Genomic DNA, 26,004 nt, shown 5'->3' on the forward strand with positions numbered 1-26,004 from the left:
GACAGAATTGCTCATATTATACTGTAATTTGTGTGAAGTAATTTAGATAACGCAAATCAACGTGGCCATATATGGATTTGATATCTACATCTCTCAAACATGAACACAGTGTCTTAACTGGTGCATTGTTTCAGTTTAGCTTCTGAGAACTACACAACTGACCCAAACTTCTCTTATTTCTGATTTTTCCCTCCTGTTGAATTCAAATAATACAACTAAAGGTTCTCTCAGATGGGAACGTTTTTACTGGAGAGGCATGTCAGTTGAACCTGTCAATAAATATGAAAACACTGACATCAAAGAAAACATTTAAATCAGTTCAGTAGTAGGAAGCATGTTGAAAGCTTAGATTGGCACTGAATGTTTACATAGTAAACTCAAGGAGTGTCTGTTCTTTTTGGTTGCTCATCTTACTGTAACTTCTTCTTCTCTATCATCGTGCAGAAGAGATCCCTGTCAAAGGCATCTTCGGGTATGATTTATATAGAGGTCGTCTGTGGTATTTCTAAACCAGGGTATCATGGTTTTGAGGTTTGACTCAATAATGTGGGAGATCTTCATGGTCAACCTGTACCTGCCCATTTGTTTTAGGTGACTGTAAAATTGTACACATCTTTTGTGAATTATGTCTAATTTTCTTTGTTTTTCATAGACATCCTTGATGGATCTTTATTGGTTGATGCCATTCATGGAACGGTATTCCAGGATTGCCCTACCAATTGTTCACTCTTTTTTTTTCTCCAATACTTTGAAGTGGTCTCTGTTTGCATTTAGTGTCAGCTGTTTACATAATTTTTGGCTTCAGAACTGTTTCACAGTGATGTATCTTAGTATTTTGTGGAAGGCATTTTTTTGCTGTGGATCCTGCATGAAATTTGGTAGGCTATTTCAAGTATACATATTCATTTTTTAAGTGCTTTATTGTCCAGTCTGCTTTTCATTTTATCTCACCCAGGTACTGATATTTTTCTGCTCTGCTGATGTCTTCATATTTCATCGGGAGTTTTTATGATATCTTTGACGCCAGTCTGTTCTGTCCCCCCGCCCCCTGAATATCTGGAGGCAAGTTTGTTTGGTGGTTACCTTTAATTGTTCAACATAATAGCTACATTCTTGGCAAAAATAAGGCAGTGTGTCATGATTCCCCTGGGTTTAATTCCCATTCTCATTGAGCTGTATCCTTTGACAGGTCCTGATGATTTTTTTTTTTTTTTTCAGAACACAGTTGAAAAGCAATGGAAAAAAAACCATCATTTTGTCTGACTCCTATTTTGATCTTGAAGGGGAGAGGCATTATAGGAATTTTATTGTGGAGTATGTATCCGCTAGTGACACTAAAAGTTTGGAGAGGTCTTGGTGGTGTGCTGTATGCTCCAAATGGTTAATGAAACTGCTCCTTATAAGTATGAGGTCCAGGCACAAATTTTCACTTTTCTTGCTAAATAAATAATTTCGTGGTAACTGCATTAATGAACTGATATTTATTTCATTGTCTCCATTGATGTAAGTTAAATTATTTTCTGGGCTGTAAATATAAATTTAAATGATGAAATCATTGTATAATTTCTTTGATTTTCAGTTCTGGCAGCATTATGCTCAAATGTCCAACTGGAACCTCTGTTGTCCTGTCTTCTCCAGTGGTTCATTCCATGTCAGTTCAACCAGGGGCCCCATCTCATAGTCTCAGATTTGACTGAAATTCAGTACACTAATTCTACCATGTGTGGAACACTCATGTACAAAGTATTAGTTTCCCCTGCCAATTAATTCCAGAATTATGACTTGTGAAAGAAGGTGGCGTGACCCAGAAATTGCAACCCGCATCTGGCGATCTGTCTTCAGACCCAACTTCAGGTCTTAATAACTTTGGAACTATTCCACAAAGTCCACTGAAATTTTTGCAACCCAGTAACATCCATTTAGAGAACACACTCCATGAATCAAAACACCAACAACATATTTCTGAGGGAAAATAAAAAATTCCAAAATGTGTTTAAAAAATGTAATACGTTAGAAGGTACATATTGTAGTTGCCCTCTATGTCAAATATAATTCACTCAAAAATAGTATAAATTTTTTGTGGTGAGCTTAATGTGGCCTAAACACACACAGAACTCATCATGCCGACATGAGTCACAAGAACTGAGTTACGTGCACACGAAAATACAAAAATTTGAAAAATTACCTGATAAACATGGATTTTCGAAGTGTGGTAGCACAAAAGGGACAAGTGGTATCCAAGCAAAATCACACACACTGCATAAGTAGACCATAATGATATATATCTCAAAATTTCAGCATGTTATTGCAAGACATTTGTGTACAATGGAAGTTGACAGATGTATATGGTGATGTGGCCATTGTTTCACAACACAATTTGTAAAAACATATCGTAAACTGTTCTGCGTCTTCTTATCCTCTCCCACAACTGTTTAATCACTAAGCAACAACATATACACAGATTAACACAACCTATCATTAATGTTTACTGCACCTTAACTGCTAAAAACCAGTCGATTGTGCTTCGAACAGAAGTTCTCCCACACTTTGGCTACTGTACTCTGTGCATTGAGTGGCAAATTGTACTGTCTTCCTGACACAGTGGTAGGAACTGGAACTGTCATAAGAATATGTTCAAAAACGAATCCAACACCTGTCTGCCAAACATGGGCAATGAAATGATGTTGCTGGTCCTGCTGGTGCCATGAAGTCACAAATACATCATCTTCTGCTTCACAGCACTCTGCAACACATCCTAAGTACCATTTGTCATCATAAACAGCAATAACATAGCAAGCTGGTTGTATGTTGCTGCTTTTGCTTCTGAATCCTGAGTCAGACATACTGTGAAGACACATGTTGTGCATGAACCTATAGTTATCACCGGACAGTCTGCTCATCTGCACATTGTCAGAATCCGCTGGAGAGAAGTGATGATGGCTCCTTGTGCCTGCAACAATTTTAACGTGTTCTAGTCTGCTTTTTAGCAACTCTTTGACTGATTTCACCTCATCTTTCGAAACATAGAATGATTGTATGCCAGAGATATTTTTCTGTACCCAGGTAAATAATTGAAGAGGTGTTAGAATGTGACCTTCTGTAAGGTGCTGCAGACTAGCTCGTGATGCCATGCGCTTAATGGTAGCACCAATACCATCGCATACATTTTTACCATGACTTGTTGCGAAAAAATTCCATTCTGCGTGAATCTGAAATCATGGTAATGCATGCATACATTTTTGAGATTTTTACGGTTTTTCTACTGTCTAGCTGCCCCATCACTGAAGTATTTCGCAAAATGTATGTGAGGCAGCTTGTTTTTCACATATGCCATGACAGTGAGAATGTGGGCATGAACTGCAATGGCATCATTAATTAAACAGTCACCAAAAACGCTCAGGTTCATGACAGACACATCACCTGATTCACCTCTATAGTAAATCGGAAATGGCTGGAGAGTTGCTTGACTGTTGTCTCAATGATATCCTTGGATGGCATCTTGAACTATAAATACATAATTTTAAGAAAAGTCTAGTATTACTATAATTTCATCTTGTTTCAAATTATCCTTACAAAACTGGAGATAAGTCGATGGTGCTGTTGCTGTGAAGCTGTGTGTGGTCAGTTTGTCCGTTTTTTGACAACACATTTCAACAAAATCTTCCTCTGTACTTTGCTTTGTTTCAAGACTTGTGCAATCCATATGTGTCAATTGTTTAAAGAAACAAGTTCATCGTCATCCATAAAGAGTTCACCATACAGTTTGTTATTCATGTGTTCCGCAAGGTTTGCCTTACCAGGACACTTCTCACACCAGTGTATCATGCACTGGTAGGAGCTGATGTCACACACTAGCAGCTTCATTGCACCCTTGTAATCCAGACCAGAATCCTTTATAGCAGCAAACATCAGCTTAGCATTTTGATGGGTCTCACATACACAAACATTGTGTGTGCCCCTTGCACTTACAGGCACAACCCATTTTGGCCGAAGATTGAAAAAAGCTGATAAACCTACTTTGGTATTGGGATACTTTTCCTTGAATTCTACATATAGTTCTGATATGAATATAATAGAGGGAAACATTCCACGTGGGAAAAATATATCTAAAAACAAAGGTGATGTGACTTACCAAAAGAAAGTGCTGGCAGGTCGGTAGACACACAAACAAACACAAACATACACACAAAATTCTAGCTTTCGCAACCAATGGCTGCTTCGTCAGGAAAGAGGAAGGAGAGGGAAAGACGAAAGGATGTGGGTTTTAAGGGAGAGGGTAAGGAGTCATTCCAATCCCGGGAGCGGAAAGACTTACCTTAGGGGGAAAAAAGGACGGGTATACACTCGCACACACACACATATCCATCCACACATATACAGACACAAGCAGACATATTCAAAGGCAAAGAGTTTGGGCAGAGACGTCAGTCGAGGCGGAAGTGCAGAGGCAAAGCTGTTGTTGAATGACAGGTGAGGTATGAGTGGCAGCAACTTGAGATTAGCGGAGATTGAGGGCTGGTGGATAACGGGAAGAGAGGATATATTGAAGGGCAAGTTCCCATCTCCGGAGTTCGGAGAGGTTAGTGTTAGTGGGAAGTATTGAGATAACCCGGACGGCGTAACACTGTGCCAAGATGTGCTGGCCGTGCACTAAGGCATGTTTAAGGTTAAGGTTGCCTCTCAGTCCTTCTTAAAAAACCTTAATCCTACTCCCAACATCACCACTGCTGAAGCCCAGGCTATCCGTGATCTGAAGGCTGACCGATCCATCGTCATTCTTCCGGTGGACAAGGGTTCCATGACCGTGGTACTTGATCGTCGGGAGTATGTGGCTGAGGGACTGCATCAGCTTTCAGGCAACACCACATACAAAGTTTGCCAAGGTAATCCCATTCCTGATGTCCAGGTGGAGCTTCAGGGAATCCTCAGAACCTTAGGCCCCCTACAAAACCTTTCACCTGACTCCATCAACCTCCTGACCCCACCGACACCCCGCACCCCTACCTTCTTCCTAAAATTCACAAACCCAATCATCCTGGCCGCCCCATTGTAGCTGGTTACTAAGCCCCCACAGAACGTATCTCTGCCTACGTAGATCAACACCTTCAACCCATTACATGCAGTCTCCCATCCTTCATCAAAGACACCAACCACTTTCTCGAACGCCTGGAATCCTTACCCAATCTGTTACCTCCGGAAACCATCCTTGTAACCATTGATGCCACTTCCTTATACACAAATATTCCGCACGTCCAGGGCCTCGCTGCGATGGAGCACTTCCTTTCACGCGGATCACCTGCCACCCTACCTGAAACCTCTTTCCTCATTACCTTAGCCAGCTTCATCCTGACCCACAACTTCTTCACTTTTGAAGGCCAGACATACCAACAATTAAAGGGTACAGCCATGGGTACCAGGATGGTCCCCTCATATGCCAATCTATTCATGGGCCGCTTAGAGGAAGCCTTCTTGGTTACCCAGGCCTGCCAACCCAAAGTTTGGTACAGATTTATTGATGACATCTTCATGATCTGGACTCACAGTGAAGAAGAACTCGAGAATTTCCTCTCCAACCTCAACTCCTTTGGTTCCATCAGATTCACCTGGTCCTACTCCAAATCCCATGCCACTTTCCTTGATGTTCACCTCCACCTGTCCAATGGCCAGCTTCACACGGTCGTCCACATCAAACCCACCAACTAGCAACAGTACCTCCATTATGACAGCTGCCACCCATTCCACATCAAACAGTCCCTTCCCTACAGCTTAGGTCTTCATGGCAAACAAATCTGCTCCAGTTCTGAATCCCTGAACCATTACACCAACAACCTGAAAACAGCTTTCGCATCCCGCAACTACCCTCCCGACCTGGTACAGAAGCAAATAACCAGAGCCACTTCCTCACCCCCTCAAACCCAGAACCTCCCACAGAAGAACCCCAAAAGTGCCCCACTTGTGACAGGATACTTTCCGGGACTGGATCAGACTCTGAATGTGGCTCTTTAGCAGGGATACGACTTCCTCAAATCCTGCCCTGAAATGAGATCCATCCTTCATGAAATCCTCCCCACTCCACCAAGAATATCTTTCCGCCGTCCACCTAACCTTCGTAACCACTTGGTTCATCCCTATGTAATCCTCAAACCACCTTCCCTACCCTCTGGCTCCTACCCTTGTAACCGCCCCCGGTGTAAAACCTGTCCCATGCACCCTCCCACCACCACCTACTCCAGTCCTGTAACCCGGAAGGTGTACACGATCAAAGGCAGAGCCACGTGTGAAAGCACCCACGTGATTTACCAACTGACCTGCCTACACTGTGAAGCTTCCTATGTGGGAATGACCAGCAACAAACTGTCCATTCGCATGAATGGACACAGGCAGACAGTGTTTGTTGGTAATGAGGATCACCCTGTGGCTAAACATGCCTTGGTGCACGGCCACCACATCTTGGCACAGTGTTACGCCATCCGGGTTATCTGGATACTTCCCACTAACACCAACCTATCCGAACTCCGGAGATGGGAACTTGCCCTTCAATATATCCTCTCTTCTCGTTATCCACCAGCCCTCAATCTCCGCTAATCTCAAGTTGCTGCCACTCATACCTCACCTGTCATTCAACAACAGCTTTGCCTCTGCACTTCCACCTCGACTGACATCTCTGCCCAAACTCTTTTCCTTTGAATATGTCTGCTTGTGTCTGTATATGTGTGGATGGATATGTGTGTGTGTGCGAGTGTATACCCGTCCTTTTTTCCCCCTAAGGTAAGTCTTTCCACTCCCGGGATTGGAATGACTCCTTACCCTCTCCCTTAAAACCCACATCCTTTAGTCTTTCCCTCTCCTTCCCTCTTTCCTGACGAAGCAGCCGTTGGTTGCGAAAGCTAGAATTTTGTGTGTATGTTTGTGTTTGTTTGTGTGTCTATCGACCTGCCAGCACTTTCTTTTGGTAAGTCACATCACCTTTGTTTTTAGATATATAGTTCTGATATGTTGCATAGCAACAGTCTTTTTTGCATCTGTACACATACATTTCCCATTTTCACCGTTACACAGTCTCTTTTTACAGGCATTATTCGGCAGTAGTCATTATTTTCATGAAACTCCGGCAGTAGCACCTTTATTTCTGAACTCAATTGCTTACCCTGAGCCTGCTGAAGTGGTGGAAGCACTCCTTAGGTTGCTTTTATTTTCCTAGCTTGCTTTACCATATATGTAGAAACATTGAATTCCTTTGCAGTGTAGTCAATAGACCAGCTGGAAGGTGCAAGGGTAAGAATAGCTTCTTTTTTCTGGCGTGTGGATATGGCACATTTTTCTTTCAAATCATGCACAATTTTGCCCAAATCAGAGCATTTCTGGCATGATTTGTGTTCCTTTGGAGCAGATAGTTCTTCCTCTTCCACCATTAGTGTGTCAGCTGTTTTGTGTTTTAATTTCATTTGAGCTTCTTGTAGTTTTCTTCTACCATGGCTGGGCCTGTCTCTTTTCCCAACTTTGTGTGTCTTCATGGGAGACAAACCAAGAGCAGTCACTGAAGTATTTAATTGCTCATCCGCTGTGGTTGTAGGTGGCTGATACTCTTCGTCACTGTCATGTAAATTACCAGAATATTCTTGATTTTTTAGCAGTGTAACACACGTGGAACATAACTTTTGTCCTGGTTTCATGTTGAGTCCCATGCACTGGTTCACTTTCAATACCGATTTTATATCAGTTTCTCTGAGGCTACACTTCACTGTCTTCTTATGAATCCGAAATGGATCAAAACAACTTCTTTGTAGGAGAGAATACTTATCCGGAAACACTTTCATATGATGATAACAAATACTAAAGTTTCCTGGAACTGTACTTCTTGTGCCCACAGGGTGTATTCTGGATCTTCATAGCAACAAATTTTGGTCCGGTTCATCCAGATCATACAGTACAAAGTGAATGCCACATTTTGTTCCATATGTTGTTTTATGACATTCAGATGCTTGTGCTCTACCAATACTGCTACTTGTTTGAACAAAAGCACCACTAGTACACTCTTCTGCCTCCATACGGAGTTTCCTCAACAGTACTGACCAGTCTGAACTAGAATCTTAAAAACATGAGTAACCTGTAGTTGTTGCTTGTTTCCTTTGTTGTTCCTGCCTAACAATGACTCATTCTGTCCCTGAAAACTACCATTGTTTAACTTTCTGTTGCCTAATGGTTCCCAACAATTGCTGCAGCTTTATCTGAAACAAGCTGTTTACATCATCACTATTACTTGCTAAATCGTGTTAAAAAAAAAACTTAACCAAATACATCTCTCTCAACTTTTATTGTACACAAATGCCTTGCAATAACAAGTTGAAATTTTGCCACATATATTATGGTCTACTTATGCAGTGTTTGAAATTTGGCTTGGATATCACTTGTCCCTTTTGTGCTACCACACTTAGAAAATCCATGTTTTTCAGGTAATTTTTCAAATTTTTGTATTTTCGTGTGCATGTAACTCTGTTTGTGTGACTGATATGGGCAAGATGAGTTCTGTGTGTGTTTAGGCCACATTAAGCTTACCACAAAAAATTTATACTATTTTTGAGTGTATTATATTTGGCATAGAGGGCACCTACAATATGTACCTTGTAACGTATTACATTTTTTAAATCACATTTTGGAATGTTCTCTAAGTGGATGTTTTTGGGTTGTAAAAATTTCACTGGACTGTGCGGAATAGTTCCAAAGTTATTGAGACGTGCAGTTGGGTCTGAAGATAGATTGCCAGATGCGGGTTGCAATTTCCAGGTCACGCCACCTTCTTTCACAAGCCATAATTCTGGAACTAATTGGTAGGGGAACTTAAAATTTGTATATGAGTGTTCCACACTTGGTAGCATTGGTGTGCTAAATTTCAGCCAACTCTGAGACTGTCAGCTGGAACACTTTCTCAAATTGGTTGAATTGACATGGAATGACCCCAGTGTTAAATCAGTAATGCAGGAAACCTCAAAAAAGTTGATCTGACAGTTTGTTTCTTTTGACATGAAAAATTAGCAAAATAGTTTACAGCTACATTAATGCACTTTAGTTTGTGTGAGAGTAAGTTTCTTGGCATATAACATTATTTGCAGAATTGTCCAACCTATTCATATATTATTTAATTATAACAATGGTGTTTTTGAACCACTTCATCTATGAGAGATCTTTAAAAGTGTTTGTATGGTGGGAATTTAACAATGTTTTATACAGATTCTTAACAACTACTCAGGTGATTACATTATCGGATTTGGAATGTGATTATCTTAATGCTCAGCAGTGCTGTTCGAAGCTAAATTTTGTAAGTAATGTTTATATGCGTATATTTTTTCATGGTTTACTTGTTAAACAAAGCTTTATTTTCTGCTAATAAAATGTAGGAAAATTTTGTGTGTGTGTGTGTGTGTGTGTGTGTGTGAGTAAAACAGTGCCACGTTTTTCTTCTGCCGAATACAACTTTTTTGTACATGTGACAGTCTTATGAAAAGGATAGATTGCTACTCACTATACAGTGAAAATGTTGAGTTGCAGACATGCGCTACAAAAAGACTGCTAAACAAGTAAGCTTTTGCCCAGAAAGCTTCTTCTAATTAGACAAAACACACACACACACACACACACACACACACACACACACACACAGACAGATGTTCACGCAAATGAGGCTCTTTCACATGTGGCCACTGTCTCTGACTGTCCAAGCCAGACAGTGAGAACTGCATGTGTTAGGAGAAGCAATTTGGGTGGGGGGTGGGGGGGGGGGGGGTAAGGAGGAGGCTAGTAGGTGGAGGGGTAGCAGGGTAGAGGTGGGGTCAGTAAAGTGCTGCTTGTGGGAGCATAGAGGAACAAGGTGGAGGGAGAGTAGGGCAGCTAGATGCAGTCAGGAGGTTGGACAGGGGCAGGAGGGAAAATAGAAAAGGAGAGAAATAAAAAGACTGTGTGTGCATTGGTGAAATATAAGGCTGTGTAGTGCTGAAATTGGAACAGGGAAGCGTATAGGTGGCTAAAGGGCAATAACCAATAAAGGTTGAGGCCACCATATGGTGCGTAGCAATCTATCCTTTTCGTAATATTGTTATTATTCCATCCTGGATTTTCCATTTTTCTTGCATCTTCTTGATCTGAACATTCATTGTTTTCACTTTCTTTTTATTTTGTTGAACATTTCTTGTGAATATGTTTTTATTATTCTAGGTAAATACTTGCTTTTAAAGTGCACGGGAGGACAGTATAACACCAATTTCGTAATTCACTGTGTAATGAGCTTTGCATGTGGAGTGGAACACAACTCGGACATTTTAAACTTGGTTCCTTTTTTTGGAGTGTTGCATAAGTATATACATGTCTGACTAAATAATATGAACATCTGGGTATAGATAATGCATTTCTGGAACTTTTTGCTGAGTTTCTTGTAAATCGCACTGGCATTTCCATTTTCTTTACCTTGGAACAGTGGAACACTACCACGAATGTTCTGAGCCACCAGAACATCTGTAATCATTCTGATGTTGTGTCGATCATCCCGCTGATGCAGCTGACCGTGCTACTCTACCCTGTGCGAGCCTCTTCGTCTCTGAATAACTACTGCATCCTACATCCTACATCCTTCTGAATCGGCTTACCGTATTCACCTTTTGGTCTCCCTCTATGATTTTTACCCCCACACTTCCCTCCAATATTAAGTTCGTGATCCCTGATGACTCGGAAAGTGTCCTTTCAACCGATCCCTTGTTTTGATCAAGTTGTGCCACAAATTTTTTGTCTCCCCAGTTCTACTCAGTACCTCTTCGTTAGTTACATGATCTACCCTTCTAATCTTCAACATTCTTCTGCAGCACCACATTTTGATAGCTCCTATTGTCTTTTTGTCTAAACCGTTAATTGTCCATGTTTCGCATCCATACTCTAGACAAATAGATTCAGAAAAGACTTTATAACTCGAAATTTATATTCAATGTTAACAAATCTCTCTTCTTTAGAAATGCTTTTCTCACCAGTTCTAGTCTACATTTCGTATCCTCTCTACTACAGTAATTGACATACGCTCAAGTGATAATACTGTAGATAATGACATAAATAATAAACAGATTTAAGAGTGCACAGAATAATATAAAAATTATAAAACAAATACCTAAGGAAGCCACAATGAAAGAAAACAGATTTCTGCACATAATCAGCGCCCTCTGTTAGCGCTAACGCCAGAGTGCCGCATATGCGAGAAGTGGTTAGAGGAACATGACTGTCAGAGGGCCCCTAGTACCCTGCGGCACGCCATTGCAAGAAAAGTATGATAAAACCCCATACCAGTCCATGAACAAGATTATCTAGTTAATGAACTGTATACTATATAAACAGCAAGGGAACAAAAAAACACGGGAGTTATGCACACACTGAAAGCTGTTTATTATTTATGTGACTATCTATTATATTGGCACTTGGGCATACATCAGTTACTGTCTCTATAACTGATTTGATTTGATTTCTTTATTAATCTGTGAAACAATTTACATTGTATGGATTTCGTCATTGAATAATAGACAATTTAACAGTTTAAATTTGTTTCTTACACAATAGTTGACAGTGAAATTTTCTTTTAATCTAATTTACATTTTTCAGTCTTATATAATTATTATTTCTCCATGTAGTTTAACACAGAACTTTCATATTTTAAGTAACCTTTTTTAATTCAAGCGCTCCATTACTGTATAGTAACTTTTATTTTGTAAAATTTTTTTTTAGTTTTTCTTTGAAGGAGGAGATTGTCTCTATGTCTTTTATGTTTTGTGGTAATTTATTATATAATTTGATGGCATTGTACAGTAGACTCTGTTGTGTTTTAACTTTATTTTTTCTATCCATATGCAAATTATTGCAGTTCCTACTTTCGTAACCATGTACAGAACCATTGTTAACATAGTGTCCAATATTTTTTTTTAATGTACATAACATTTTGAAAAATATATTCACATGGGACAGTTAAAATTTCCAGCATTTTAAAAAGTTCAAGGCAGTGAGCCATGCTGCCACTCTTGGTCATTATACGTACTGCTCTTTTCTGCAATTTGAATATAGCTTCGATATTTTTCCTGCTCACTCCCCAGAATATTATCCCATAACTAATAACAGAATGGATATACACAAAGTATACTGATCTAATACATGAAATATCGCATGCTGAAGTAAGAACTCTGAGGGCATAGCATGCTGTAGAGATTCTGTTACGACGTATTTTTACATGGTCTTCCCACTTCAACTGACTATCAACTTGCATGACAAGAGATTTTGTGCTTTCCACCCATTGTATGGTTTCATTACCTAAATTCAGGTTATTATAATATGGTTTTTTGTTTATGTAAAAGTTCATAGCACTTGTTTTCTTAATATTAAGCGTGACTTTTTTTGTTAGCTGCCCACTCATATACACTTTTTAGTGTTTCTTCAACTTTCTCTCTTAGATCTACATGTGATGTGCCACTGATTAGCACATTAGAGTCATCTGCAAACAATATTGTATGCCCATGCTTTATACTTTGTGGGAAATCATTAATATAAATTACAAATAGTACTGGACCTAGGATACTACCCTGTGGTAAACCTATATTTATATGTTTGGGGTCAGAAATAAGTTTTTCTAACAGTTGGAGTTACATGATAAATGTGTTATCTCAGTCATCTGTATTCTATTTTCTAGATATTACTGGAACCATTTTTTTATAATCTCCCTTATTCCCAGTTCATCTAGCTTAACCAACAGTGTTTTGTGATCCACTGTGTCAAAAGCTTTGGTTAGATCGATAAATATACCTGTTGTATAGTTTCCTTTATTGAGTGCTTCTAGGATATATTTAGTGAGATATGCTGTTGCTGCTTCTGTGCCTTTCCCTGTTCGGAATCCAAACTGGTCCGTGGTTAGGAGGTTGTGCTTATTCAAGTAGCTCATAAGTCTACCTTTCACAATAGTTTCTATTATTTTAGCAAAGCACGAGAACAGTGAGAGTGGCCTATAATTTTCTATATTTCCTTTGTCTCCTTTTTTGAAGAGAGGCATTACTTTAGCATATTTTAAGTTGTCAGGAAAGTAAACCTGCTTGAATGATTGGTTTATAATATTAACTAATGGTGATAACAGGCTCTCTATACAGTCTTTAATTAGAAAAATTGGAACTTCATCTAAACCAGCTGAATTTTATTTTTATTTATTTTATTTTTTTTTTCAGTTTGCAAACTACTTTGTAGACTTCTTTGTTTTTTGTGGGCAGTAATGCCATTGAATGTGGTACACTTTTGTTTAGCTTTGTGATCTGGGGACTTTTTGCAATTTTTGCAGTCATTTTGTACTTAATCTGCTGAAATAATTATTTATATAGTTCTCCTTTTTAACAGTGTAACTTTTGTCATGTTTTGTTTCTTCATTTTTTATTACTGTAATGTCTCTTACACCTTGCAAGCCCATTACAGACTTCACTGATTGCATCCCCCTTTATTTTATGTTGTACAATTAATTACTGAAGAATATGTGTATGCCTACAGTAGCAACATCTGGTGAACTTGAAACTCAAACATTTTGTGGCTTCTGTACTGCATTTTGTTTTGAACAGTAGTGCTGCTGATATGATGACTCTTGCATATGCTGTTATTTATATATATTTGATGATGCTAGTGCTGATTTTGTGTTTTTTATATATATAAAAAAAACAGGTATGCCTCTTCATACTTGAAGCTCACAACTGCACATGTATGTCAGTAGTACTTTTCATTACAGTCTATTTTATTCTTTTAAGCTGTAGACAATCTGCTAGTGTATTTATGTTTTTCCCATATTTTGCTGAAGATCTGAAGATAGTCACTACAGACTGAAACCGGTAGTCTGATGACAAAAATTTGTGACCATAAGTGTGAAGTAAAGGTCATTTATTCTGTTTTTGGGTCACTGTTTTAATCATGACCATGTCACAGCTTGTGATTAAACAGATAGTTCAGTAATTTTCACACCTCTTAGCAAGTGCTTTCTTTGGAATTGGAATCATTACATTCTTCTTGAAGTCTGAGAGTATTTTACCTGTCTCATACATCTTGCACACCAGATGGAAGGGTTTTGTCATCAGCAGTTCTGACAGAATATTGTCTACTCATGAAACCTTGTTTTAATTTAGATCTTTCAGAGCTTTGTCAAATTCTTCTCACAGTATCGTATCTCTCGTCTCATCTTCATCTATGCCCACTTCCCTGTCTATAAAAATGCCTTCAAGTTTATTTCCATTATATAGACCTTCTATATACTCCTTATACATTTCAGCTTTCCCTTCTTTGCTTAGGACTGCTTTTCTGTCTGAGCTCTTGATATTCACAGAGCTGCTTCTCTTTTCTCCAAAGGCCTTTTTAATTTCCTATAGGCAGTATCTATCTTTCCCCTAATGAAATATGCTTCTAAATCTTGACATTTGTCCTCTAGCAATTCTTGCTTAGCCATTTTGCATTTCCTGTCAGTCTGTATTCCCATTTGCTGCATTTTTATATTTTCTCCTTTCATCAGTTAAATTCAGAACCTCATGTGTTATCCAAAGATTTTTACTGGACCTTGTGTTTTTATCTATTTGATCCACTGCTGCCTTCACTATTTCATCTCTTAAAGCTACCCATTCATCTTCTACTGTATACCTTTTCCCTGTTCTAGTCAACTATTACCTCATGCCCCATTTGAAACTCTGAGCAAGCTTTGTTTCTTTCAACTTATCCAGTCCCATTTCCTTAATTTCCTATCTTTTCCAACTTCTTCAGTTTTAATCTACTGTTCATAACCAGTAAAATATGATCAGAGCCAACATCTGCCCCTGGAAATGTTTCACATTTTAAAACTTGGTTTCTAAATCTCTGTCTTACCATTATATAGGCAATCTGAAACCTTCCAGTGTCTCCAAGTCTCTTCCACATATACAACCTTCTTTTACGATTCTTATACCCCAGTCCATACTGATCAACTATTTTTCCTTCTCTTCCTTTTCCTACTATTGAAATCCACTCCCCATTAACTGTTAAATTTTCATCTCCCTTAACTAACTGATTTTTTTTTTCTTTTTTTTTTTTTTTTTTTTTTTTTTTTTTTGCCGTGCATTTTTTCCCCCATTTCTTCTGCATTTGTGGAGCTTGTTGGCATATAAACTTGTATTGCTGTGATGGGTGTGGGCTTCATGTCTACCTTGGCTACAGTTATGCAATCACTGTGCTGTTCATAGTAGCTACCCTGCATTCCTATTTTTTATTCATTCTTAAACCTCTCCTGCAGCACCCGTATTTGATTCTGTATGTGCAACCTGGTATTTACCTTACCAGGAGTCCTGTTCCTCCTGCCACCGAACTTCACTAATTCCCACCATATCTAACTTCATCTGATCCATTTCCTGATTCTAAATTTTCTGACCTACCTGCCCAATTAAGGGATCTAACATTCCACATACTGATCCATAACATGCAGGTTTTGTTTCTACTGATGATTGCATCCTCCTGAGTAGTCCCCACCCGGTGATCTGAATTGGGGCTGTTTTACCTCTGAAATATTTTACCCAAGAGGATGCCATCATCATTTAACCATACAGTAGAGCTGCATGCCCTCAGGAAAAATTATGACCGTAGCTTCCCCTTGCTTTTAGCCATTCATAGTATGAGCACAGCAATGCTGTTTTGGTTGATGTTACAAGACCAAATCAGTCTGTCATCCAAACTTTGCAGACTTACAATAAGAGAACATAGCCTGTGCCCACTTAGTTAATGCATCAGTAGCACTATACAGTTCGTGCAAAAATTTCATCTGCCAATCAACTTATAAACAGCATGGCATTAAAGGAGATTGTCACTTTTCATATATTCAGTCACATGTGATTTTTTTTTCTGTTGTGAATTTCTGTATTGGTAGTTTGGTACATTTGAAGACTGATTTACACTGGATGTCACCCATCAACAAATCATCATGGAATGGAAGGGAATTTCACTGCTAAATGTGTCTTGCTTTCTGTACAGTTAATTAATAACATTGGAAGAACTGAGGTGTGTTTTTTCTCCATAGTACAGCGGACCTTTTTGTTATTGAAACAGTGTATTAAAAACTTTTTATCTGTTTCTGTTATTATTTATGCATAGTCTAAGCTTTTTATTTATCCAATTATTGTAAAACTGATGCCATTTTCTGCTTTATATCTAGTTTCTCTCAGTGGAGAACACCCATTGTGCTTGTGCAATTATCACAGTACGTCATGAAAACAACGCAACCCAAAAAATAAAGATTACAAAGAAATAAAGCCCAAGATCCCGTAGTGTAATTTAGTAGTAGTAGTAGTAGTAGTAGTAGTATAATGTAGTAGTAGTATAATGTAGTAGTAGTAGTAGTAGTAGCAGCAGCTGCTGCTGCTGCTGCTGCTGCTGCTTTATTCTCCATAGATCTCTTTTTACATGTATATAGGACATGTCAAAGTATTTACAAGTTTAGACCAATTTAAAATAAGCTAATTCGTATACACATACATTAACAGATTTATAATTAGAGACAATCATTAGATTTACTCCTGGTATACAATACTTATTAAATAATGCAATGCCACACTGTTCACTCATATCTCACTATCAGTCACTGCACACACTGTACACACATTGTTTCATAACACTTTCCTCACTACACACATAAACACACTCACTGGTAATCTCTGGGCCATTTTCTGTACCACAACTTCCCATTTGCTATCCTGAAAAACTGAGTCAGCATCCCCTATAATGAGTGAGATGTTGAGCTCAGTAAGAGGTGTTGGTATTGTGCTATGCATAGCTTGGGGGTAAGTATTCCTAGAAAAGGGCAAAAGAAGAGAAAAAACATAATGTGAAGGTGTTATGTGGAATGTTGGATGTTTTGTAATCATTATTATTATTTATTTGTATAACATTTTTTTACCAAATCCCTACTCTTTTATCTAAGTAATCCTTCAGTGTATAAAATGTATTGCATAACAGGTACTTTTTAGTTGCCTTTTTAAATAAGTGTATTTTTGCAATTTCTTTAATCTCTTTTGGTAATTTGTTGTACAGTTTTACTCCTTGGTAGAAAATTCTGTTTTGAATTTTGTTTATTTTTTTCTTGGTAAATGTAAGTTGAGTCTAGCTCTTGTTCCATGGTCATGGACAGAGCTGTTTGTGCAGTAATTACCAATGTTATTTTATGTGCACAACTAACTGGTAAATGTATTCACATGGAGCAGTTAAAATCCCCAGTGTTTTGAACATATTTTTACAATGAGCTCGACTACCATTTTTGGTTATTATTCTTATGGCTCGTTTTTGGAGATTGAAAATTGTGTTCATATTGTGCATTTGTTCTCCAAAAAAGAATGCCATACCTAAGAATTGAGTGTACATATGAATAATAACTAAAAGACACTGCATGTTACACACTGATGACAGATTGGACAGATGGAGGTCAACATCAAGGAAAGTGGCATGGGATTTCTAGTAGTACCAGGTGAATCTGATGGAACCAAAGGAGTTGAGGTTGGAGAGGAAATTCTCGAGTTCTTCTTCACTGTGAGTCCAGATCATGAAGATGTCATCATTAAATTTGTACCAAACTTTGGGTTGGCAGGCCTGGGTAACCAAGAAGGCTTCCTCTAAGCGACCCATAAATAGGTTGGTGTACGAGGGGGCCATCCTGGTACCCATGGCTGTTCACTTTAATTGTTGGGGTGTCTGACCTTCGAAAGTGAAGAAGTTGTGGGTCAGGATGAAGCTGGCTAAGGTAATGAGGAAAGAGGTTTTAGGTAGGGTGGCAGGTGATCGGTATGAATATACCAGTTCCAAACTGAACAATCCATAGTCCTCACCCACCTAACCCTTCACCTACACATCAACTCAGCCAATGAACACACCTGTCAACTCCTATCCTTAGTAAAAGTCCTCAATCTTTCCTCTCCCACATCCACTCCGGCTGTTCAGAGCATCCTCCTACAGGCCATCTGCAAATTAGAACAGCATGCCACCCTCCATCTCAAAAAACTATCCAATCTCCTGGTTTCCCACCTCCAGAAAGGCAACTCACTCACCCTCCACAACCTTTCCAGCAAACCTCAACCTCCTCTCATTGCACACAGACCCGGTCTCTCCCATCTACTCAATCTCCCACTTCCAGCTTCACTCCCCCCAAAACCTCAAAATTCTAATCAACACAATCTGGAACCACAACGCCCTAATTCAGTAGTTAACCTTTCCTCCAAACCTCTCTCCCAATCCGAAACCTCTGTCCTATCCAAAGGCCTCACCTTCAGCCCCACTCCCAGATTCAACCAAACAGCCCTCATCAAGGATTTACTGTACTACACTCGTACTCTCTGCTGGAAATATCACTTTGCCACGAAGAAAAATAATCCTAATCCTACTCCTAATGATCCAACTCCACAAGACACTATCCAAATTGAACCTTGCCTGGAACAGTTCCGTCCTCCGTCACAGCGGGACCCACCTCCTCTTCCTCAAAATCACCCTCTCCAAACCTTCCAGGAATTTCTCACTTCCAGCCTTGACTCTCAATCCTTCTTGAAAAACCTTAATCCTACTCCCAACATCACCACAGCTGAAGCCCAGGCTATCCGTGATCTGAAGGCTGGCCGATCCATTGTCATTCTTCCGGCAGACAAGGGTTTCACGGCCGGGGTACTTGATCGTCGGGAATATGTTGCTGAGGGACTGCGTCAGCTTTCAGACAACACTACATACAAAGTTTGCCAAGGTAATCCCATTCCTGATGTCCAGGCAGAGCTTCAAGGAATCCTCAGAACCTTAGGCCCCCTACAAAACCTTTCACCTGACTCCATCAACCTCCTGACCCCACCGACACCCCGCACCCCTACCTTCTACCTTCTTCCTAAAATTCACAAACCCAATCATCCCGGCCGCCCCATTGTAGCTGGTTACCAAGCCCCCACAGAACGTATCTCTGCCTACGTATATCAACACCTTCAACCCATTACATGCAGTCTCCCATCCTTCATCAAAGACACCAACCACTTTCTCGAATGCCTCGAATCCTTACCCAATCTGTTACACCCGGAAACCATCCTTGTAACCATTGATGCCACTTCCTTATACACAAATATTCTGCACGTCCATGGCCTCGCTGCGATGGAGCACTTCCTTTCTCACCGATCACCTGCCACCCTACCTAAAACCTCTTTCCTCATTACCTTAGCCAGCTTCATCCTGACTCACAACTTCTTCACTTTCAAAGGACAGACATACCAACAATTAAAGAGAACAGCCATGGGTACCAGGATGGCCCCCTCGTACACCAACCTATTTATGGGTCGCTTAGAGGAAGCCTTCTTGGTTACCCAGGCCTGCCAACCCAAGGTTTGGTACAGATTTATTGATGACATCTTCATGATCTGGACTCACAGTGAAGAAGAACTCGAGAATTTCCTCTCCAACCTCAACTCCTTTGGTTCCACCAGATTCACCTGGTCCTACTAGAAATCCCATGCCACTTTCCTTGACGTTGACCTCCATCTGTCCAATGACCAGCTTCACACATCCGTCCACATCAAACCCACCAACAAGCAATAGTACCTCCATTATCACAGCTGCCACCCATTCCATATCAAACAGTCCCTTCCCTACAGCCTAGGTCTTCGTAGCAAACGAATCTGCTCCAGTTCTGAATCCCTGAACCATTACACCAACAACCTGAAAACAGTTTTCGCATCCCGCAACTATCCTCCCAACCTGGTACAGAAGCAAATAACCAGAGCCACTTCCTCATCCCCTCAAACCCAGAACCTCACACAGAAGAACCCCAAAAGTGCCCCACTTGTGACAGTATACTTTCCGGGACTGGATCAGACTCTGAGTGTGGCTCTTCAGCAGGGATACGACGTCCTCAAATCCTGCCCTGAAATGAGATCCATCCTTCATGAAATCCTCCCCACTCCACCAAGAGTGTCTTTCCGCCGTCCACCTAACCTTCGTAACCTCTTGGTTCATCCCTATGAAATCCCCAAACCACCTTCCCTACCCTGGTAACCGCCCCCGCGAGTAAAACCTGTCCCATGCACCCTGCCACCACCACCTACTCCAGTCCTGTAACCCGGAAAGTGTACACGATCAAAGGCAGAGCCACGTGTGAAAGCACCCACATGATTTACCATCTGACCTGCCTACACTGTGAAGCTTTCTGTGTGCGAATGACCAGCAACAAACTGTCCATTCGCATGAATGGACACAGACAGACAGTGTTTGTTGGTAATGAGGATCACCCTGTGGCTAAACATGCCTTGGTGCACGGCCACCACATCTCGTCCAGGTTATCTGGATACTTCCAATTAACACCAACCTATCAGAACTCCGGAGATGGGAACTTGCCCTTCAATATATCCTGTCTTCCCATTACCCACCAGGCCTCAACCTCCGCTAATTTCAAGTTGCTGCCGCTCATACCTCACCTGTCATTCAACAACATCTTTGCCTCTGAACTTCCGCCTCAATTGACATCTCTGCCCAAACTCTTTGCCTTTACATATGTCTACTTGTGTCTGTATATGTGCGGATGGATATGTGTGTGTGTGCGCGAGTGTATACCTGTCCCTTTTTCCCCCTAAGGTAAGTCTTTCCACTCCCGGCGTTGGAATGACTCCTTACCCTCTCCCTTAAAACCCACATCCTTTCGTCTTTCCCTCTCCTACCCTCTTTCCTGATGAAGCAACCATGGGTTACGAAAGCTTGAATTTTGTGTGTTTGTTTGTGTCTCTATCAACATACCAACGCTTTCGTTTGGTAAGTTACATAATCTTTGTTTTTAGATATACCTTAGCATTATGTTATTCTGCATTCGTTTGCCTCTTCCCATTTCCTTTTTTATAACATCCCAGACTGATTTGCGTTTATCCTCTGCATTATATATTATTTTGTCATTAAATTACTTTTTTGCAGCAATCGGCACCTTCCTATAGATCTTTTTGTATGTATGATAGAAGTTTAAGAATTCTGGATCATTACGACTCTTTTTTTAATTTAACTGAATTATTTAAGTGTTTGGGAGGACTTCTTAGCACCTGCTGTTATCCATCTGTTTTTGTGAGATGTTGATACAGACATGCACACTTTTGGAAATGTCTTTTCAAAGTTCAATGTAAATAATGTGGAGAATTTAGAGTATTTGATATTCACATTGGTTTCCTTATACGCTTCATCCCAGCTTTGTTTTGCTAATTCTTTTGAAAAATCTTTAATTTGCTTTCTGATGGATGTCGTTTCTAGGCATGTAGTTACGGAATGATTCGATGCTGGATTTTACTGTTGTTATTTGACAGAGATGACCTGATTGTCCAAGATCTTTTACAGCTGCATCAAATTTTTCCATGTCCATATTTGTGGTCACATGTTCAATTACTGATGCAATCATTGTAGTAACCCTTGTTGCACTATTGAACAATAGGGATATGCCAAAACTTAAGGATGTTTGTGAGGGTGCTGCTGGTTTCATTTATGATATTAGTGTTGCTGTTAATGTCCCCACACAGAATTATGTTGACCTTTGTACCTGAGACTTTATCTAGAACTTCTGTTGATTTATTGAAAAAAGTGTCCACACGACCACTGGAAGGTCTATACAAACACAAAATGATTAATTTCTTGGTGATAACAAGCTCTGTTAATTCAATAGCTGATATTTCAAAGTGTTTGTCTTCACTTACTGTACTAAGGTCATGTCTTGATTTGAACTGTGTTCCTTTTCTGATATAAATGAATCATCCTCCATTCCTTGAAGCAGTTCTGCAGTAAGAGTTTGCCCTTTCATACAATGATAATACTACATGTTGGATTTCTGTGTCTCTACACCAGTGCTCAGTAACACAAACTACTGTGCACTTCAAAGATTGGAGCTCAACTTCTAATTGTTGTATTTTCTTTTTTATTGATTGCATGTCTCGTTGGAGAATTGTTAAGTCTGTGAAATGCCTCATGTTACTCTTTCCAGTGGTTTGTTTGTCTTTGTGACACCTGGTATGTCTGATATTTGAAGTGTTAAAATCTGTCTTGTGAGAGATTGTTTCAGTATTTTTTAAACTGCTGGAGATACTCTTTAGGTAGTGGAACCTGTTGTCTGGATTTATCCTAAAGAAGACCTACTTTTCCTACATATAACAGGTATATGACTGTGTGTGGCCCAAGATTCAGCCTCTGTACTTTCACGAATCAGCTGTACCCATCTTCCCTTCCCAGTCCTGTCTAGGTGTAGGCCATGCCTAGTGAAACCCCATCTGTTGATAGTCCGAACAGGCTCCAGAGACACATGAATTAGTATAGGAAGAATAGATGAACTTCTAATGCTAGCAGACTGTGTCAGCAACAAAACCTTATTCTAGAGAAACTTTACTTGTAACATTCCATCACATTGCACTCAGTTGACAGTCTGTGTGAATACTACCATTTGAAATGCATTGTGGAATCTTTTGTCGTTCCATTCTGTCATATCCAGTATGTATCTCTCTTTAAGTTTCTTTATCTAAAAGCAAGCCACAAGTCTTTTCAGAAAGCTCTTGTATTGCACCCCAAAAGACTGTATCTGTATGTATGCGTGTAAACTACTGCTGTGCACTGAAGAATAAATAAGTTTCATATCCCTGTTGTCATCACTACTTCCTATATACCTGTCTCCCAGTCAACACTTCACTTAAAGATGGTAGGTAGCTTTTATTTATATTTCTCCATTGTAGTAATATATTCATTTTATGAAACCAGAAGAATTATTTTCATTTGCTTAAAACTGTAAGAGGCACTGTCCACGCTCTTACATTGAAATGTGTGTTGGTAATGCCAGTCACAAGTGAACTTTTAAAGTCAGATGGTGGAGCAGCCAATTTGTAAAACCAGTGGCATGAAGACCAGTCTGTTACCACAAACAACATCTCATCTTCACATTTGTTGGCTTAGACCTCTCTCAACCAGTGCGTCATCTTCCAATTAAACCTAGATGTTGGGCTATGTTACAGTTCAGTCTGTCAACTCAGTTGAGATTTCATATTTCAAATGAATTCAGTAATAACCATTTCAGTTTAAAAAGTTGTACTGTATATCAATAATGGAAATGCTGATAGATCGAAAAAGCAGAATTTGAAAATGCCATCGACATAATGTGAATAATTCGTCTTTCTCTCCATGAAGATGTCATCTGGTTAAAAACTGATCTTTGGCTATTCGTTACTATCCTTCCATTGGTTGCCTCCATATACATACATTGTTAACATCTGATGTATACCATGCGCAAGTGCAGCTTCTGGATGGCCCTCTTTTCAGCTTAGCCTTCATTTGTGTTATGAGTGGACTAACAAATGCCTATATTTGGGAAGAGACTTCTGGGAATGTGCGTTTGGAACACAGGATGGAATGGAAGTGAATGATGGACTGTGGAGTAACCATAAAAATGTAGTGCTATAGAAAAATGTTGAAATGTAAGTGGACTGAGAATATAAGAAATGAGAAGGTTCTCTGGGGAATCCACAAAGAAGGAACTACTTCGAAAACACAAGAAGAAGTGACAGGATGCTAAGACATGGGTTAAGAACAGAAATAACATCCATGGTACTAGAGTGTAGGTTAGAGGGTAAAAACTGTCGGAGAAAGGCAGAAATTGAATTATGTCCAACAAACCATTGAGGATGTTTGGTGTAGTGTTAATCTGAGATGTAGAGGTTGGCACAGGAGAGGAAGTTGTGGCAGGTCACATCAAACTAGGCAGAGGATTGATGATTCCTGTCGCCCTGCCCGTCCAATCCCATATTTGTGACAGTGCATAACAACAAAAATATACAGGGTAATTTGCTAAAGCTTAAGTAACTTATTGAAGAAATCCTAGTAAATTTCTGATTTCTGCCTACAGTGACTCATTAGTTTGATAGTGTGTTAACTTATCACATTGTTTTTGTCTCTGTTTTATGCTGGTAGTGCTATGTTGATTTTGGAATCACCAGATTGATAGTTAAGGATGATGAGGTATGATAAACAAGTGATAACGTGGTACACACTGTGTCTTCTTGAAAATGAAATCCATGAGATGAAGGACGAGCTGTGTAGAGAAGGGCTAACACCACCAATAAATGGAGACACAAAATTCTTGTTTTTTGTTGTAATGTAGAAAAAGATATATTGCTACTTACCGTAAAGATAACATGCTTAAGTTGCAGACAGGTACCGTCGAAAGACACGTACACATAAGCTTTTTGCCCCAGCCTTCATTGGAAAAAAGGAAACACACACCATTCATTCACACAAGCAAGCACACCTCACACACACAGGACCGCCAACTCCTGCAGCTCAGATCAGAATGCCATTGGCATTTTAATCATGCCTGTTATCCTCATGGTAAGTAACAATCTGTCTTTTCCAACAAGATTGATATTCTTACCTGGAGTTTCCATTGTTTGACTTTGTCTTTCATTGTTATTTCCATGGCTGTGAGTGCTATGCATTTTCGTTTACTTCGTGTGTGAGAAGCTTTGCATATTATCTGCTAACATCTTGATTCCATTTGATAATATTTTGTGTCTCTTGGTTTGATTTTCCTGACAATAATTTCATTTCCGTTGCTATCCCCACACCCCAATCTCCATTTAGTTGTTAGTTAGTTCCCCCCACTTTTTCTTTGTATCTTTGTTCAAATGTTTAACTGAGTTCATCTCTCTCTCTCTCTCTCTCTCTCTCTCTCTCTCTCTCTCTCTCTCACACACACACACACACACACACACACACACACACACACACACACACACTCTCTCTCTCTCTCTCTCTCTCTCTCTCTCTCTCTCTCATTGGTCCCACTGTTATTGTGCATTATAATGATATACACCACAATCCTCTCTCTTGAGCATGTTGTACTTTTTTGTGTATGACTTCATCTTAAGATTGGTTTATGATTATTCTCTTCCTTATGAATATAACTACTTGATTATGTAATTTCTTAATCAGGCAGCAAAAATCATCTTTCAGCAAAGTGGATGGATTCAAGGCTTAAAAGTTACATATTGTTATGTATTATAAAAGAATGTAGTGATGTTAATAACAATTAGGGTAATCATATGGTAAAAATTTTCAATGACTTCAGGAATAATTGAGGTAATAGTCATGGAATTCACAATTAAGATAAATTTTATTCCTGTCTCTATCCTGATATCCTGATTAAGCTTTTCATGGTCACTGTATACCACTCTAGGTTAAATAAATAAATACTGCCTTAAACAAAACCTCACCTACATCACTGTGAAACTGTATCCATACTTCATTTCCAACAACTATAATGTAGGCAGTATATTGAAGAATAAAAAAATTAAAAAATTAAAAAAAATGAATGTCTGACATTATTTGGTAATGCAGATTTACAAGAGTACTAATAATTCTGTTGTATTTCTTCTTCTGTTTTGTTTCACGATAATTGATGTTCTGTTTGTTTGTCAAGTAATTATTTGTAACTGATGTGTGTATTTCGTTTTTCCAGTGGACTATTCCAAAAATCGTAGCACAGCTGTTTATTGAAGTGTTACTTTTGCTGCATGGCCATTGGGGTCTTTTCCTGATGAATATTCCCATAACAGGCTGGTTTGTTTGGGAGTAAGTATATGCAATTTGAGAAATAAAGAAAACTTTGTTCTGTGAGGTATAATGATGTGTAAGGTATAGGAATCATTATAATCTCTGTTATGTTGAATAGCATGTATGAATACATCACTGTCCTTGTTACTGTTTGAAAACTTGAGATTCCCATGAAGTTGCAATGTTTATGTGCTTTGACCTTTCGTATTGTACCAGTAGGCAGTGTGACACTCATAGAACTGAAGTGCCACCAATGCCGTACCTCTGTTAAGTTGTCAAGGATTTTGCACCATGCCATAGCTGCACCTGCCCCTGTCATACCACAGCCCACTCTTTTTCAAAGCTAGTTTAGTGCTTCTGCTCCAATGACTTTCTTGA

General features: G+C 39.4%; 1 protein-coding gene across 1 annotated transcript in view; it reads left to right on the forward strand.

Annotated features, from left to right (window-relative positions):
* Positions 1–26,004, forward strand: part of LOC126092049 (protein cornichon homolog 4) — a 79,595-nt gene that overhangs the window by 3,205 nt on the left and 50,386 nt on the right. Inside the window, exons 2-3 of the mRNA XM_049907453.1 lie at positions 9,248–9,316; positions 25,532–25,644. Coding sequence (XP_049763410.1) covers positions 9,248–9,316; positions 25,532–25,644 — 182 coding nt within the window. The remainder of the gene's footprint in view (positions 1–9,247; positions 9,317–25,531; positions 25,645–26,004) is intronic.

The sequence above is a fragment of the Schistocerca cancellata genome, chromosome 7 (genome assembly GCF_023864275.1).
Source record: "Schistocerca cancellata isolate TAMUIC-IGC-003103 chromosome 7, iqSchCanc2.1, whole genome shotgun sequence".
NCBI classification, from domain to species: domain Eukaryota; kingdom Metazoa; phylum Arthropoda; class Insecta; order Orthoptera; family Acrididae; genus Schistocerca; species Schistocerca cancellata.